The sequence below is a fragment of the Muscardinus avellanarius genome, assembly GCF_963383645.1.
Source record: "Muscardinus avellanarius genome assembly, chromosome: X".
In the NCBI taxonomy this organism is placed as follows: domain Eukaryota; kingdom Metazoa; phylum Chordata; class Mammalia; order Rodentia; family Gliridae; genus Muscardinus; species Muscardinus avellanarius.
Window position 1 is genome coordinate 103,495,418 of NC_137792.1, and position 18,606 is coordinate 103,514,023.

Sequence of the window (18,606 nt, forward strand, 5' to 3'; positions counted from 1 at the left end):
GTGGCAGGTGGTTAAATGCCTTCTTATTTCAGTAGGGCAGTCATATGAGAATGGAATTTCTACTTGGGGAATTGGAAGGGTAGGCCAGTGGGGGAAGAGGTCACATTTCTTTTTCAGTCTGGGTGCTATATAAGAGTGTTAAATGAAAGCCATTAATAGATAATCTTTTCTAGTACTCCTGGCAACTATCTTTGGGGATTTCTTCTCTATTGCTGGGATCCTGACTAGAGATAGCTACTGGGCTTTTACAGAGAGTAAATATTTAGATTGCACTGAACCTTTTTCTTCGCTCAGATTTTGAATACAACCATAAAAACAAGAGAGGTAATCACTGATGAGAATAAATACAGGATTTCCACAAGGTTTTCCTTATACACAAGCAATAATGATAGCCATCATGAAAGAAAAGAAAGACCAAACAAATGGGCAATAAAGATATTAAGTCTGGAGTTGATTCCATGGCCTTAGATACTCAATAAAATAAGATACTGTTTTTAAAATAATTTGCCTCCTTCTCCTTCTACTCCTCCTTTTTGGCTTTTGGAAATACCAGAGTTGCTCTTTACCTCTTCTGAATTTAGAGTTGTATTGAAAACCATTTTTACTTTTGATTAAATTTTGTTTTAGATCTAAGAGATAAGGCTGGGTTCTATATACTGTCCTTATACAAGTCTTTGGGGAAAAATCTGAGGTCTTACACTAGATTTTAAATGGATTTGCAAAACTTCATTTTGCCATTTTCCTTATTTCTTACCCCTTTGTCCTCCATCAATAAACCTCAACACACTATATCTGGAGTCATGCTAGTCGATGTACTGAAAAGTTCAGACTCAGATATGAGAAAAAGCCCTGGGTATAAAGCAAGACCTGAAATAGGCTCACTTGTGATAGACTGGTACTGTCATTCTTTTTGACAACTTCCTTTACAAAGGCAGGGATAGATATAGCCTCCAGATCAAAACAATGTACATAACTATACACTTCTTTTTTCAGAAGAAGCCAAATGACAATTGATAACATCTTTTGACTTATGGTATACAAAGCCAGGACTAGTGGAATGAGGAGGATCAAAGAAGATACAACAGTAGATTGTCTTGATGTTTTAAAATTATAGGATCAAGGCAACTATCAAAAAGGGATAAGTAGAAATATGGTCCCTGTTTATGAATGAAAAAGCATTAAATAAATTAGAGTTCTTTAAAAACAATTAAAAATAGATACCAAGAGGGGGCAAAAAGAAAAATGGATCCTATTTACATATGAAAAAGACAACCAAATGATTTAGAATTCTTTCTCTAAAGAGGGAGGTTGTTCTGGCTTCTTCATTCAGCTATGGGTAAAAAAATCAAGGGGATATCCTGGCTCTCCTCTCCTACAGTTAAATTATACACCAAATTAAAGGGCATTTCCTTCTTTCAGAGAAAAGTACCTAATAAGGTAATCATATTAATTTGAATATTTCTGTGTTCACTGGATGTGAGAGGTAACAAAAATGACTTTGTAAGCCATTTTAAATTTTGAGCTTAAACCAGATCTAGAGTATTAGGAATAGACTCTGTGGGTGAGCAAATATTTGACAGGAAATATGAAAAAGCCAGCAAATATACCAATCTAAATGGGAAAATCTAGTGTCTAAACAGGAACATACCCTTTCCTCCAGGTGAAGCTGGACCTGTTATAATAGACTTTTTAAAAAAAGTAAACATTAGCACAAAGTGACAAACCTACCAGATTTGTAAAGTACTGCCAGCTTCATCTAAAAATCCACAAATTTCATGTGATGTCTAGATAAGCAAAACTATGGATCATATAAAAAAGTCCTAAGTAGGGGCTGGTTTTACAAAATATAAAAGAAACTGATAATCACATACACTATGTATGGGGGGAGGGCATTGAGACTTTCAGTAGCTTCTTGAACTGATACTAAGAATGCTATTAAATATTACATCAGACCTTGCAAATTTGTCATTGGTCATTTTAGGCCAGAGTGGTTTTGAATTTAACTATGGGCTAGGTACACAAAAAAGGAATGGCTAAATGAGCATTAGAATATGACTGAGCTAGGGTGTGGGTTGGAGAGAGCAATTCTAGTTTAAGAAAGTTTTTCTTGCATGTTCTAAACATCCAAGCACCTGTGTACTTATGCTAACAATTAAGGATCATTTCATTTCTTTCTCAGGCATATGATGGAGTCTCCTACTGGCAATATTAGCTAACATAACATAACTGAAAACTATCTAGAAGTACATTTTCTTTCGCAGCATTCTATAACTCACACCTGCTGTATACTATCTCTCATCCCTTTACCAGGTTAGTGATTTTCTACCTTGACAATATTTCCACTTTGCTTTCAGGCTAGAGCAGTAAAGGTAGAAAAGTAGGGGAGGTTGACTGTTAAGGAAAATGGTGGAACCAGCATCTCAGCTGAAAGGCAATGTTTCCAAAGCTAAATCCCATTATAGAACAATAACATATTCATTCTCTTGCCTATATTCTGGACTGCTTAACATGTATATACTGATTACTTCAGGAGTAAATGCCCTAAATCCCCTTCCAGACCCTTAAGTTGGGGAGAGATTCCCTGGTCTCACCACATTTAAACCAACTGGAAAAGCAGCACAGCCCTGTTTAGGGCAAGAATCATCATGGCTGCTATAGGTACAGTAACACAGAAGCAGATGAGTAGCTACCTCACCGTTACTTAGAGCAGCCTGACTCCTTGATGCTGGCTTTGGAGGTTCCTGTGTCTTCAGAAATTCCCAAGTCTCCCATGATGCCTACACCATCAGAGAAACCCATGTCTCCAGAGAAACCCCTGGCTTCAGAGATACCTATGTCTCCAGAGATGCCTCTGGCCTCAGAGGTATCTGAGTCTCCAGAATGGCCCCTGGATTCAGAGATACCTGTGTCTCCAGAGATACCTAAGTCTTCAGGCAAGCCCCTAGCCTTGGAAATATCAATGTTTCCCGGGATGCCAGTGACCTCAGAGATGCCCAAGCCTCCAGAGAAGCCCACAGCCCCAAAGATGCCCATGTCTCCAGAGATGACTGTATCACCAGAGATGCCCATTGCTCCAGAGATGTCTACATCCCCAGAGATATTTATGGCCCTAAGGTTTCCCATGATACCACAACAGTCATGGTGGAAGTCTGTATGTTGGGTTTTGGCTTGATCCATCTGAGCTCGGAGGCCTCCTTCTCTGGACAGGGTGCCGTTCTCCATCAAGGTATTTAGGTCTCCATCGATACCCATAAAGCCAAGAGGATTGGTCAAAGGACTTCTCAGATGTTGGGATAATAAATTCCCTAACTGAGAACAAGTACAGATGTCTTTTGGTGGCTCATCGCGGGCTTTAAGTTTCTGTCTCAGGAGCAAGGAATAGTTGAAAAAGAATTAGACACAGGAATAAAAACTGGGTAATTATCACATTGACCTGAAAGGATCCTGCTGCAGCCACATACATGGTAGAACATTACCTTTTGTCCCCATACCTCCCCCCAATTTTTCCTTATCCCTTGCCAAGTATATTAAATGTTCTACAATTAACGAATGTCAGAGATCTTATATCTATAAAAGTCTTCTTTTCTTATAACTGTGATTTTATTCTGAGATTGAGCAGGGCAAGGGAAAGGACTCCCAACACCTTTTTAATACCTCTATATGCTGGGAACTTTATGTAAGTATTTTCTTTTATCCTTATAACAAACCTACTAGTTAGGCATTAGCTTTTTTTATAGATAAGAAAACTGAGGCTCAGAGAAGTTAAGTATGGCACTCAAATTCGTGTGTTTAGGAAATAAAAAGCTGGGATTTTCATCTGGATGTGGGTAGCATGATTAAGTGGAACAAAATAAGTAGAATACCTTAAGCATATTGATAAGAATAATGAAATTGGTATATTTCCAAATAAGAATACTTTATCAAAAAATATTCATATCTCTGTCCATGTAGATTGTCAACTTTGCTCACTAAGTAGCCATAATATGTTTGTTAGTCTTATTTTATAATAATAGCAAAGAAAAGTTGGACACTGTTCCCAACTCCCAGCTCCCAGTACTGGCAATTTGAACCCAGGGTGTTCTACCAGTGAGCTATACCCCCAGCCCTTTTGTACTTTTATTTCAAGACAGGACCTCACTGTGTTACCAAGGCTGGCCTGGAATTTGTGATCTTACTGCTTCAGCCTCCTGAGTTCCTAAGATTACAGACCTGAGCCACTGCATCTGGCTTGAACAGTTGTTTATAATTATAAGTTAAACAAGTCAACAAGGATTTCTTTGAAAATATTAAAAATGCTAGCGGTTCTTGAAACATAGGGATCCCTAAGCATTTATCTAAAGGACAGGAGAGGGATATTTCTTGGAAAATAATTCTGGGAAATGGTGTGTTATTTAGGGACCAGGTGTCAAACTACTTTAGGTCAGATAAGACAGCTTTTTTGCTCTCTATAAATAAATAAACATCTATTTATTGTAAAGACAAACACGTGGTATTCTATCAAATCCCAAACTTCTGAATGTACTTGGGAGGCAACAGAAAATTACTTAGTCCCCTGCCTCCCCCCAGAAAAACCCAGGGAACACTAAAGAATGATTTAAAATCATATAAAATAATCAGCCTTAAGCAGGAATGAAAAGTAGGGAAACTTGTTGAGATACTTGTCTTCCTTTTAGATATCAGCAGACTTTTTCACAGTGCCCTCAGAATAGGTCCTCTCCTCAAAACAAGATCTTTTACTTATACCTGCCTCATTTCTCTGATTCCTGAGAGAGAAACAAATTAATTGCAGATAGATTATTCCCCAGTGTTTCCCCTTAAAGGGACATGGACACACACACACACACACACACACACACACACGTATATATCTTTTATATATGTATGCATATTTGTTATTAAATGTCTTTTTAATACAAAGAAATTAAAAATAGCCCATAATATCACCTACATGTCTCTGCTATTGATATTTTGAAAAAGGCAATGCAACTGTAAAGTTAGAAAATAACAAAATAAAATACAACATGAAATTTGAAAAGATACCCTCAGCCAGCTACCTGCCTAGTGCATGTTTGGTATCTCTCTCCAAGGATAATCACCATTTTTATCACAAATCACTAGGATTTTCAGAAAAATAAAAATGACGTTCCCATACAATAAATCAATAGCTCTTATTTTGGAGCTTAGGAACTCGCAGGTGGCCACAGATGGGCTTATAGGATCTGTGGACTCCTTAAATTATACCTGAAAGCTGTTCATGTAGTTATGTGCAACATATGTATATGCCTATATTTTCTGAGAAAGAGATCCGTCATTTTCTTCATATTTTAAAAGAGGCTATTGTTATTAACGAATCACTGTATTAATGTATAAGTGAATTAATGTATTATACCTGAAAATAGTAGGTCATATATTTTGGCATCAAGAAGATGTAGGGTCAGGTTCCAACTCTACATTTCCTACATGTGTGAATTTGAGTGACTTACTAATTTCTCTGAGGCTCTGATTCCTTATCTGTAAACTACAGCTAGTACCTAACAGATTGCTTGCAAGGGGATACTGTATTTGTGTGTGTGTGTGTGTGTGTGTGTGTGTGTGTGTGTGTGTGTGTGTGTGTGTGTTACCGGGGATGGAACCCAGGGACATTCTATCTCTGATCTCCACCCCCAGCCCTATTTTTTATTCTTTTTATTTTGAAACATGGTCTCACTGAGTTGCAGAGGGCCTCCCGAAGTAGCTGAGGCTATACATGAACCACGATCCTCTAGTTTCTGTCTCCTGAATGCTGAGATTACAAGCGTGTGCCACCAAGCCTGGCGGGGATACTGTATTTAAAAGTGCCCGTCACATAGATTTCTTTGTCATTCCCTCTTCTTTCATGTAATCATCCCACCCAGATCTAAAAATTAGAACCAATCCATTTGTTTAAATAGCTTGGTGAAATATTTACTACACTATGGGAAGGGAAAGAGTTATGCCCCCTGAGCTTGGCAGACAAAAGACACTTAAAAGCCAAAGAGTATAAAAAGCTAGCCAGGAAGCTTTCTGCAAATACCAAGGTTGGGGGCTACCCAAAGAGGTAAGAGAATCTTCTTTTGGGACCTATGTCCTTACCTTTTCAAGTTCATGCACATCTGCCTCTAGCATTGCTCTTTGCTTCTTAATTTCTAGGAGGCTCTCTAGCATGCTCTGTTTGGGCTGCAGCCCTTTGTCGAAGCGGTTATACATACCACACCAGAACCTTTAATAGACAAAAATAACAAAAAAGTGGGTTAGTGGATTGTTTAAACTGGAATGGATTACCAATATTTTTCTTTTGCCAAGTAAATGTAGGTGGGAAGATCTCAAAAAAAAATTTGATGACATTAAAGTTAGGACATGCCAATGACTGAAGTATAAAGTCCGTAAAAGATCTCTTTCCTAGCAGCAAGATCTCTGTGGAAGAAAACACTTTGGGGCTTGGTGTGGTGGCACACGCCTGTAATCCTAGTGCTTGGGAGGCTGAGACAGGAGGATTGAGGCCAGCGAAGACCTTCAGCAACTTAGTGAGACTCTTTAGTCAGGTATGGTGGCGCATGCTTGTAATCACCGCACTTGGAAGGCTGAGACAGGAGGATCGCGCAGGTTCAAAGCCAGCCTCAGCTACTTAGTGAGGCTCTCAGCAACTTAGTGAGACCCTGTTTCCAAATAAAATATAAAAATAGGTCTGGGAGTATAGCCTGGAGGTATAAAAGCCCCTGGGTTCTACCCCCAGTGCCACCAGAAAAAAAAAAAAAAAAAACACTTTGAAATTAAGCAAATTTGGGGTTATTTAAAAAATTAAAATGAAAATTTAATTTTTGATAATTATAGATTAACATATGGCTTTAAGAAATAATAAGGTAAACCAAGCATGGTGGTGTATACCTATAATAACAGTACTTGGCAGGATGAAGTAGGAGGATCATAGATTCAAGGCCAGCCTCAACAATTTAAGAGAGACCCCCAGCAACTTAGTGAGGCCCTGTTACAAAATAAAATAAATAAATACATAAATAAAGGGCTATGGTTATATCTTAGGGGTAGAATGCTAGGAAAGCAAGCAAGCAAGCAAGCAAGCAAGAAAGAAATCAAACGACATCAGGATGATGGCAGGATAGGAAGCCCTAGACTCCTTCCTTTCTATGAACACTCCTATCAAACAGCATCACAAGGATCAGCTCCCTTTGTGAGAAATCTTGTACCTGAGGCGAATATAAAACTAGCCACAATGAAACCAGTAGGAAAAGTAGAAACATCAGACTCATCATAATTCCCACCCAGAACACAGTGCCATAAAACCCAGAGGGAATCCAAAGTCTCAGCTTCTACCCGAGGAAAGAATGGTCCTGCACATCTAAAACTCCATCATCTCCAAGTGCCACTTGAGAAACTGGCTTCTTTCTCTTCTGTTTCATAGAACTGTCAGGCTCTAGCATAGGATACTTTGAGGAACTACAAAAATAAGGTGGAAGTTTGTATTAGCATATACACATGCACCACAGCTCCTGCCCAAAGCTCAACAAAGAGGGAGTGGTTGACAGTCCTGGATCCTATCTTTACCCACATGGAAGAAAAGAGTAGGACCATGCATCCAGCATTCCAACTTCTCCAGGAATTATCAAAGAAATAGCATCTGTGTCCCCTATTGAGGAGCACTGATGAAACTTGGGATACTCTAGACACAAGTCAAATGATAACTAAAAAACCAGGGTGGTTATATTAATAGCAGATAAAATAAACTTTTAATCAAAATCTATCACAAGAAGGCCAGGGATGTAGCTCAGTGGTAAAGCACTGTCCACAGTGTTTTAGGACCTGGGTTTGAGTCCCAGTACTGCAAAACCAACAAAAATAAAAACCTGTTCCAAGAGATAAAGAAGAATGCTATGTAATGAAAAAAGAATCAATCCACCAGGAAGACATAACAAGTACACACACACACACACACACACACACACACACACACTCCCCCCATCAGAGATAAAAACACTTAAGTATGTACAGCACATTTTACAGATCTCAAAAGAAAAACATACAGTAATATAATAATAGTAGAAAGCTTCAATAGCACACTTTCAATAATGGATAGAAGAACTGGGGAAAGGCTACTGAATTGTTTTTCTTCATTTTGTTTTTATTATAGCATGTTTGCTTAATTTAAAGCAAGCAGAAAATAAGCTGGGTCTTGTTTTGATCCAAACATTGATGTTTAAAAGTTGTACACAATATTTGTTAAAAAAGAACATATAAAATACGTGTTTAGACGCTTCTATAAGAAATAAAATACAAAGTTTAACCCCACAAATTTCCTCTTTGCTAGAACTGCAAACTACTGCTACAGTTTTAAATACTTTATGTTGTTTAAACTATGCATCCAGGAAAATCTAAAACAATTAAAGAAATGTGCATATAAATGATTGCATAGCAGAACATGAACATTAACTGCAAATAGTAAAGAAAGTTAGAAATACTATCAAATATACAAAGGTTCTAGAATCAATCCTTTAAACATATTCCACAAACAATATTTTAAAACCATCTTTTTGTTCTTTATAGGCTAGGCATAGGTTTCTAAATCCAAATTTGAAAAAAGTACAGGAACTGAATTTTGATGCTTACAGCACTGGGCATGTGCATTATATCTTAATTTGCCTACCTCTTTATGAGGGAGGCTTGCTCTTCACACCTCAGTTTATTTAATGTGAGGCAAGTTGAAAGACAACTCTCCCATTCTAGGCAACAGGTGCCATGAAGGAGGAATACCGTAACTATTTATAATTTTTAGTATTTCTCTGAAAGATCATTTGGAGCAATAGAGAATAACTTGAAATGTCCAATCTCATTTCAGAGTAGTAAAAGGCTAGTATTAGTATCCTTTAAAATCTCAGATTGGGAGGGGGAGACAGGAAGATCACACAGGTTCGAAGTGCCTCGCTGGCTTAAAAGACCCTGTTTCCAAATAAAAATATAAAATAGGTCTGGGAGTGTAGCCTGGAGGTAGAAGGGTTCCATCCCCAGTACCACCACCAAAAAAATCACATTAGGTAGCAAAATAGATTATAACAAATATTAGAGGACTGGAATCATATCAAGTATCTTTTCTGACTACAAAGGGAACGAAACTAGAAGTCAATAGCAAAAGGAAAACTGGAAAAATCATAAATATGTAGAAATGAAAAGGTACATTCTTTTTTATTTTTAATATATTTTATTGGTGCATTTAGTCAAACATCTTAATGGAATAAAAAAATTTGTGGAGATATACATGTACACATCACCCAATTAGCCTGTATCCAATCCCCATCCCATTTCCTCCCCCTCCTTTCTTCCCATGATTGATTTAGTGATTGACTTTGATATGTTTAAGTACATCATGTGCTGTAAAGAGTTTCCATCTTTCCCCCTTCCATCCCCTCAGTTAGGTCACCTTAATTGCTCCTCTATAGGGCCCTTTCTTCAACTAGAGTTCCTATTATCCATTTCTCCCTAGTTTTCGCATAATAGGGAAAGCATCTGATTTCTTATTTTTTTGTGACATTTCCCTGTAGATGCAATAATTTTGTTCTCCTTTATGGCTGGGTAAAATCCCATTGTGTACATATCCCATAGTTTTGTAATCCACTCATCTGTTGATGGACTTCCAAAGAAGAGAAAAATTGTAATTGATCGAGTGTGGAGAAGTTGAAACTCGAATATATTATTGGTGGGGTTGCAAATTAATGTAACAAATTTGAAAAACAGTATGGAAGATCCTCAGAAGAATGAAAACAAAGTTACCATATGACTCAGCAATATTGCCTATTGATATCTACCCCAAAGAATGAAAACCAAACTACCAAACCAATACACAAGTATCTATGCTAATAGCTGCACACCCCCAAACTATGGAACCAGCCAAACTATGGAACCAGCCAAAAGGTACATTTTTAACCAACCAATGGGTCAAAGAAGACATAAAAAGAGAGATTGGAAAATACATTTAAACCAGGCATGGTGGTACAAGCTTGTAATCCCAGCATTCGAGAGGCTGAGACAAGAGGATCGTGGTTTGAGGATAGCCTCAGCTACTTAGTGAAGCCCTCCACAACTTAGTGAGACCCTGTTTCAAAATAAATAATAAAAAATAGAGCAGGGGGTATAGCTTGGAGGTCGAATGCCCCTGGGTTCCATCCCCAGATACACACACACACACACACACACACACACACACACACACAGAGAGAGAGAGAAAATGCGTTTAAGCAAATAAAAACATAACAGAATTTAAAGGATGTACAAAAACAAGAGAAAAAATATTAGTACAGCCAATATGGAAAACAGTATGAAAGTTCCATAAAAATGAAAAATAAAACTACCATATGCTCTGGGATTCCACTTTTGAATATATATCCAAAGTAGCTGAAATCAATATGCCAAATAAATATCTGTACTTCCATGTTCATTGTATCCATGATAAATGGTATGTACATATATAAACAAAACATATATATGTGTGTGTGTGTGTGTGTGTGTGTGTGTATGTGTGTGTGTATGTACCGTAGTTCCATCCACATTTTAACAAATGACAGAATTTACACATTTTTAAAAGTTGAATAGTATTCCATTTTGTACACATTGCCAAAATAACAGGATTTCTGTATTTTTAAGAATGTAATCCATTATATTGAGATCCACTGCATAGCATGATGACCATAGCTAATAATAATGTTCTGTATATTTCAAATCTTCAGAGATTAAAGTTAAAAAATTTCTCCACACAAAAATGATGGGTAAATGAGGTGATATATATGTTAATTAGGTTGACTTACTCATTTTGTATTGCATATATATATATATCAAAACATCACATTGAACCCCATAAATATATACATTTATGATTTTAAAATTGAATATATTAATAAAAAGTAAAATTTATAAAGTAAAGTAATAAACACATACATTGAAAAGACTTCAAATCAGTAACCTAATTCTACATCTCAAGGAACTAGAAAAAATAAACTGGCTAAAAGTTAGTATTAGAAAGAAATATTAAAAATTAGAGAAGAAATAATAGTGAGTAAAAGAATCAATAGATAAAAAAATCAAAGACTAGGGAGTATTTTTTAAAATTATAAAAGCCTGAAAAACATTTAAGGTATACTAAGACAAAAAGAAGAGTCAAACAAATAAAACTCATAAATGAAAAAGTAGAGTACAACTGATGCTATAGCAATTGAAAATGAATCATAGAAAAATGAATAGGTTATTTTGAATTTTTGATTTAGGGATGCTCAACCAGTTTCCCAAATCTAAAACAACAACAACAACAACAAAAACAAAAACAATAATCTGAAACACTTCTGGTCCTAAATATTTCAGATAAAAGATATTTCACCTGTATTAACAAATATATCCCAATATATTAGATAATCTAAAAGAAATTAAATTTCTAGAAACATACAGCTTACCAAGACTAAATCATAAAAAAGGGAAAAACTGAGCATACTAATATTGAGTAAAGATATTGAGTCAGGTATCAAAATCTTCTCAACTAACACAAGCCAGGACCAAAGAATTCATTGGAGAATTCTCTCAAACATTTAAAGAATTTAAACTAATTCATCAAAAATTCTTTCACCTCAAAACTCTGAATCCTCATTTTACAAGGCTAGCATTACCTTCATATCAAGTCAGATGACACCACAAGAAAATGAAAACTACAGAACACTGCAATGGTTTGGATTTAAATTGTTCTAGGCGGCCTCACAAAAACAAGGTAGCAAAGCTGCAAGCAGGGCTGGGTTGCTAAGGATTTGTCCCTGGGGGTATGTGGCCTTGGGATTATATCAAGATCTCTCTTGCCCTTGCTCTCTAGTTTCCAGCCTCCATGATGTGAGAGCAGAACCTTACTATCTTCCTTTCTCTGCTTCCTGCTGGCATTTACTGAGATCCATAAACCTCAGCCTTACATGGACTGAACTTGAAATCTCCAAGAAACTATGAGCAAATAAATCTGCCACCTTCCTCTAAGTTGTGTGGCCAGTTATTTTGAATATAGCACTGAGAATGTTGACTGAGACAAATGCAAATGCTGATGAACATCCATGCCAAAATAACTGCAAAAATATTAGCAAACTGAATTCAAAGGCACTTGAACAGACCATAAAACACAATCCACTAGAATTTATCACTGTGATTCAATTGATTAATGTGATTCAACACATTAATAAAATGAAGAATTAAAAATAACATGATCAAATCAGGAACTCTGGAGGGAAAAGTATTATACAAAAAACTACAAAACACTGCGGAAATTAAGATGATATGAGTTAACAGGAAGACATTACTGTTAAGCTTGTTAATACTATACCAAAGTGATCTACAGACTTATGTAATCTCCATAAACATTCCTATGTTGTCTTTTTGTAAAACATAAAAAATATATCCTAAAATTCATATGGAATCTCAAGGGACTCTCATAGTGAAAAAAATCTTGAAAAAGAAGACAAAGTTGAAGGATTTACATACCTTAAATTAAAAACTTAAGTTATAGTAATACAAAAAAAATGTGGTACTGGCATAAAGGAAGGAGAACTTAATCACTGTAGTGAAATGATTTTTGATGAGGATGGCCAAAACAATTCAATGGAGAAAGGACAGTTTTGTAAATAAATGGTGCTGGGAAAATTTGGCATCAAAAGGCAAAAGAATGAAGTTGGAACCTTACGTTATACCATAAGTAAAAATTAACTCAAAATGTATCTACATGTAAGTGTCCAAACCATAAAACTTAACAAAAACCAAAACTGAATTGTCAAGGATTTCATGGGTATGACACAAAAAGCAGAGGAAAAAAAAAAAAAAAACCCAAATACAGTCAAACAGGTCTTTATCAAAGTTAAAACTTTTGCATATCTATCTTAGTCTGATTTCTGTTGTATAACAGAATATCACAAAGACTGGCTAAGTTATAAACAGTGAGAGTTTATTTTTGTAATATAATTCCCTGTATATGTTCAGATCATAATAGAATGAAAATAGAAATCCACAACAGGAAGACCAAAAGAAATTACACAAATACCTGGAGACTAAATGATACACCTTTGAATGATGACTGGATCATAGAATAATTAAGGGGAGAAATTTTTTAAAAAATTCCTTAATTAAATGAAAATAAAGACACAATATATCAAAATCTATGGGACACTTTAAAGGCAGTCTTAAGAGGAAAATTTATAGCAGTGAGTGCCCACATAAGAAAAACAGAAAGTTACCAAATGAACAACCTAATGACATACCTCAAGGCCCACAAAAACAGACTAATTCCAAAGCCAGTAGAAGTCAGGAGATAATTAAAATCAGAGCAGAAATCAATGAAATACAAAACAAAATACAAAATATCAAGAAAACAAAAAGCTGGTTTTTGGAAAAGATTAAAAATATTGATAAGCCTTAAGACAACTTAACAAAAAGAGAGTAAATAAATATATATTACTAAAATAAAAATGAAATAGAAGATATCACCACAGTGGGGAAATTCAGAGGATCATCAGAAACTATTTTGAAAATATATAGTCCAAGAAAGTGGAAAACAAAGAAGAAATTGACAGAATTCTATACACATAAAAGCTGCCTAAATTGAACCAAGAAAATACAGAAACCTAAATCAATCAATAGTGGGCAAATAGAAACAGCAGTGAAAAGCCTTCCATCAAAGAAAAGCTCAGGTCAAGATGAATTCCCAGCTGAATTCTACAAAATCTTTACAGAAGAACTAAACCAAATATTTCACAAGTTATTTCATGGAATCAAAAAAGATGGAGCCCTTGTAAAATCCTTCTATGAGGTAAGTATCACCTTAATACAAAAAATTGAATAAAGATCCTTTGAGAAAAGAAAATTATAGGCCAATATCACTGATAAAGATAGATGTAAAAATTCTAAATAAAATATTAGTATACAAATTCAAAGCCACATGAAAAAATTGTATACCATGATCAAGTTGGTTTCATTCTAGAAATGCGAGGATAGTTAATCATACATAAATAAATACATGTTATTCACCACATAAATAGAACTAAGGACAAAAACCACATGATCATTTCAATAAATATTGAAAAATCATGTGACAAAATCCAATACCCATCCATACTAAAGAAAACACTGCAGAAAATTGGAATAAAAGGAATTCATTTCAACATCATTAAGGCAGTATACAATAAGCCTAAATCCAACATCATATTGAATAAGGAAAACCTGTGGGAATTCCCTTTAAATTCAGGAACAAGACACGGATTCCCACTATCACCACCCTTTTTCAACATAGTCCTTGAGACTCTTGATAGAGTTATAAGGTAAGAAAAGGATAGCAAAGGAATTCAAATAGGAAAAAAGAATTAAAATTATATCCATTTACAGATGACATGATCCTATATATAGAAATTCCCAAATACTCAATCAAAAGACTTTTAGTAAGTCTAGCATGGTGGCACATGCTTGAAATCCCAGCATTCGGGAGGCTGACAGGAGGATAGTGTTTCGAGGACAGCCTCAGCTACTCAGTGAGGCCCTATGCAACTCAGAGAGATTTTGTTTCAAAATAAAGAATAAAAAATGGGGCTGGGGGTGTATCTCAGAGGTAGAATGCTCCTGGATTCCATCCCCAGTAGCACATACACACACACAAAAGAAAACTTTTAAGAGCTGATTGACAGATTCAACAATATAGTGGGATAAAAAAATAAATCTAAAAAAAAAAGTAGCTTTTCTATATGCCAACCATGAATCCACTGAAAAAGATATCCAGAAAACAACTGTATTCACAATAACCTCAAAAACAATAAAATACCTAAGAATAAATCTAAGCAAGGAGGCAAAAGACACTATAAAACACTAAAGAAAGAAATTGAAGATCTTAGAAGCTGGAAAGATCTCTTTGCTCTTGGATAGGCACAATAAATATTATCAAAAACTTTGATAAATATTATCAAGATAAATATTGATTTGCAATATTTGATAATAAGTATTATAAAAATTCTTCCAGCTGGGTGTGGTAGTGCACGTTTGTAATCCCAGCATTTAGGAGGCTGAGACCAGAGGATCGGGGTTTGTGGACAGCCTCAGCTACTTAGTGAGGCTCTCTGCAACTCAGTGAGACCCTGTTTCAAAATAAAGAATTAAAAAAAATTGGGCAGGGGGTGTGGCTTGGAGGTCAAATGCCTCTGGGTTCCATCCCAAGACCCTCAAAAAATAAATAAGTTCTTCCAAAAGTAATTTACAAAGTCAATGCGATCCCTATCAAAATACCAATGTTATTCTTCACAGATCTAGAAAAATCAATCCTAAATTTCATATGGAGAAACTAAAGACCAAGAATAGCAAAAACAATTCTCAGAAATAAGATCCATGCATAAGGCATCACAATTCCTGTTTCAAATTATACTACAGAGCTACAGTAATTAAAACATCATGACGTTGTTACAAAAGCAGGCACACAGACCAATAGAACAGAAGATACAGAAACAAATGCACAAATCTATAGGGAATTGCTTTTTGACAAAGGTGATATTTAGAATATAAACAAAGAACTTACAAGACTTTACATTAGAAAATAACTACATTAATAAACGGGCCACTGAACTAAATAGATACTTCACCAAAGAGATAAAAATTACCGATAAATATATAATAAGTTTAACACCATTAGCAATCACTGAGATGCAAATCAAAACTACACTGAGATTCTATCTAACTCAAGGTAGAATGGAAATCATCCAGAAGTCAAACAGCAATAAGTTCTGATGAGGATATGGGGAAATAGGAATTCTTCTACATTGTTGGTGGGATTGTAAATTCGTATAGCTGCTATGGAGATTGGTGTGGATACTATTTAAAAAACTGTGAATGAATCCACCATATGATCCAACTATATACTCCTGGGTATCTTTCCAAAGAGACTGGAGTCAGAATATTATGGTGTTACATGCATATCCATTTTTTTGTGGTGCTGGGGATTGAACCCAGGGACATTCTAACCTTCGATCTATACCCCCAGTCTGATTTTTATTTTTTATGTTCAATAAGTTGAAGAAGGCTTCATTAAGTAGCAGAGGCTGACCACAAACCTCAATCCTTCTGTCTCAGCCTCCCTAGTACTGGGATCACAAACCTGCTCCTCCACACCCGGCTTGCATATCGTTTTATACAGCACCACAATTCACAGTAGTCAAATTATGGAAGCAACTCAGGTGTCCATCAACAGATAAATGAATTACAAAATTATGGAATATATACACAATGGAATTCTAATCAGCAATAAAAAGAACAAAATAATGGCATTTTCAAGAAAATGGGTGGACCTGGAGATTATGTTAAGTGAGATTAGCCACTCAAAGAAAGTGAATGGTCATATGTTTTCTCTCATACATGGAAGCTAGTGAGTAATCAGGATACCAGAGGGATTTTAAATAACAGAGGAAAAACTCCAGTGGAGCCAGGAAAGTCTAGGGGAAGAGGAGCGGGGAAAGAAAAATCAATTAAGGAATCACCTCTATTGACATTATATACACAGGTGAGAATACCAATGTCAATCTCAATATTCTATATGGGAAAGGGGGAGGGGGAGAGAGCCATGGGCAAGTCCACCAAGAGTCCTATGCATGCATGTCACTATCACTATTAACTGCATTATGATGTAAGACTATAATGCACCAATAAGTGTATTAAAGAAGGAAAAAAGTTTATTTGGCTCACAGTTCTGGAAGTGAGGAAGTCCAAAAGCATGGCAAAACCATGGCAAAAGAGTAAGAGAACACATGAGAGACAGAGGAAAACTGGTTGCAACTCAATGTTTTTATAAGGAACCCACTGTTGAGACAACTAACCCACTCTTTCAATAATGACATCAGTAATCCTCATGATTGAATCATTTAATTACCTCAACGCTTACAAAATTTTGGAGGAGATATTTGAACTATAGCTGTATCAAAGGGCACTTCAGGACAGTAAAAGGGCAACCAATGGAATGGGAGAAAATGTTTGCAAACCACTAATATAATAAAAAATTAATCAAAATATATTAAATATATAATAAAAATAACCCAATTTAAATGTGCAAAGCACTTTATATCAAAATAATGAATGTATATCTATATTGAAAGCTGCACAGTTCACCATTGCCAAACTACGGAACTATATGAATAAATTACAAAACTATGGGACATATACACAATGGAATTTTTCATAAAGAAAAACACAATTACATCGCTTACAGGGAAATGGATGAAACAGGAGGACATTCTGCTAATTGAGATTAGTCAGTCACAAAAAATAAAAAAATGGATGCTCTCCCTATTTAAAAAAATTTTATTGGCACACTGTAGTCATATATCTTAATGTAGAAAAAGATGGTAGTGATGGTCGTAATGTACATATCATTAACTTGGCCCTTCCCCAATTCCCACCCCATTCCCTTCCTCTTCCCTTCTTTTCATGTTTGACTTAATGACTGACTTTAATATGTTTGTGAATGTACATCATGCTCACTGGGAACACTTTAATAGATATTTCTCTAAAGAAAATCAAGTAAGAAATAAGATAAAAAGATGTTGCACATCACTGATCATTAGGAAAATACAAATCAAGACCACAATCACTTCATATCTATTAGAATGGCTACAGTGAAAGAAAATAAAGAATAAAGAATCACAAATGTTGGTGAGAATGTAGAAAAGTTAAAAACTATACAGTGTTGTTGGGAATGTTAAATGGAGAGCCATTATGAAAAAAACACTAGTTTTTCCTTCAAAAATTAAAAATTAAAAGAAAAAGAGGCTGGAACCCAAGTGCCCACTGACATATGGACGAACAAAATGTGGCATATATTATGAATTAAATATTATTTAGCTTTAAAAAGGAAGGGAATTTTGAAACATGCTATAATACAGATAACACTTGAGTACTTACATTAGGTCAAATAAACCAGATACAAAAAGCACAAATAGTGTATGATTCCATTGATAAGGGAAGTCAAATTTATAGAGAAGGAAAGTAGAATGATGTTTTTCCAGCGATTGAAGAAGGGGAATGTGGAATTACTGTTTAGAGTATAAAGCTTCAGTTTTTAGGATGAAAAAGCTCTAGATATTGGTTGTTCAACAATATTAATATACTTAGCACTACTGAAACATACACTTAAAAATGGTCACGATGGTAATTTTATATTAAGCATATTTTACTACAATTAAAAGTAATTGAAAAAGAAATTAAAATAGAGTGTTCCATGTATCCTTTATTCCATTTCCCCAATGAATAACTGGTACTATACACTGACACTCATGATACTAACAATTTCATTACCATAACACACACTTGTGTTGTTGTCCTTTACTAGCTATTCCCATCTCTCTACCCTCTATACTCTACTCTGTCCTTATTACTTCCTAACCATTAACCTGTTTTCCACTTAATTTTGTCTTTTCAAGAAGTTTATGTAAATGGAACTATAAAACAGTTTGAGACTGTGTGTGTGTGTGTGTGTGTGTGTGTGTGTGAGTGAGAGAGAGAGAGAGAGAGAGAGAGAGAGAGAGAGAGAGAGAGAGAGAGAGAAAG

At 35.4% G+C, this 18,606-nt stretch overlaps 1 protein-coding gene across 1 annotated transcript in view; it reads right to left on the reverse strand.

The window, feature by feature from the left end:
• Positions 1–2,697: 2,697 nt before the first annotated feature.
• MTMR8 (myotubularin related protein 8) overlaps positions 2,698–18,606 on the reverse strand; it is a gene marked incomplete at both ends in the record, with an annotated part of 94,071 nt that continues 78,162 nt past the window's right edge. Inside the window, 2 exons of the mRNA XM_080718977.1 lie at positions 2,698–3,360; positions 6,112–6,238. Coding sequence (XP_080575103.1) covers positions 2,698–3,360; positions 6,112–6,238 — 790 coding nt within the window. The remainder of the gene's footprint in view (positions 3,361–6,111; positions 6,239–18,606) is intronic.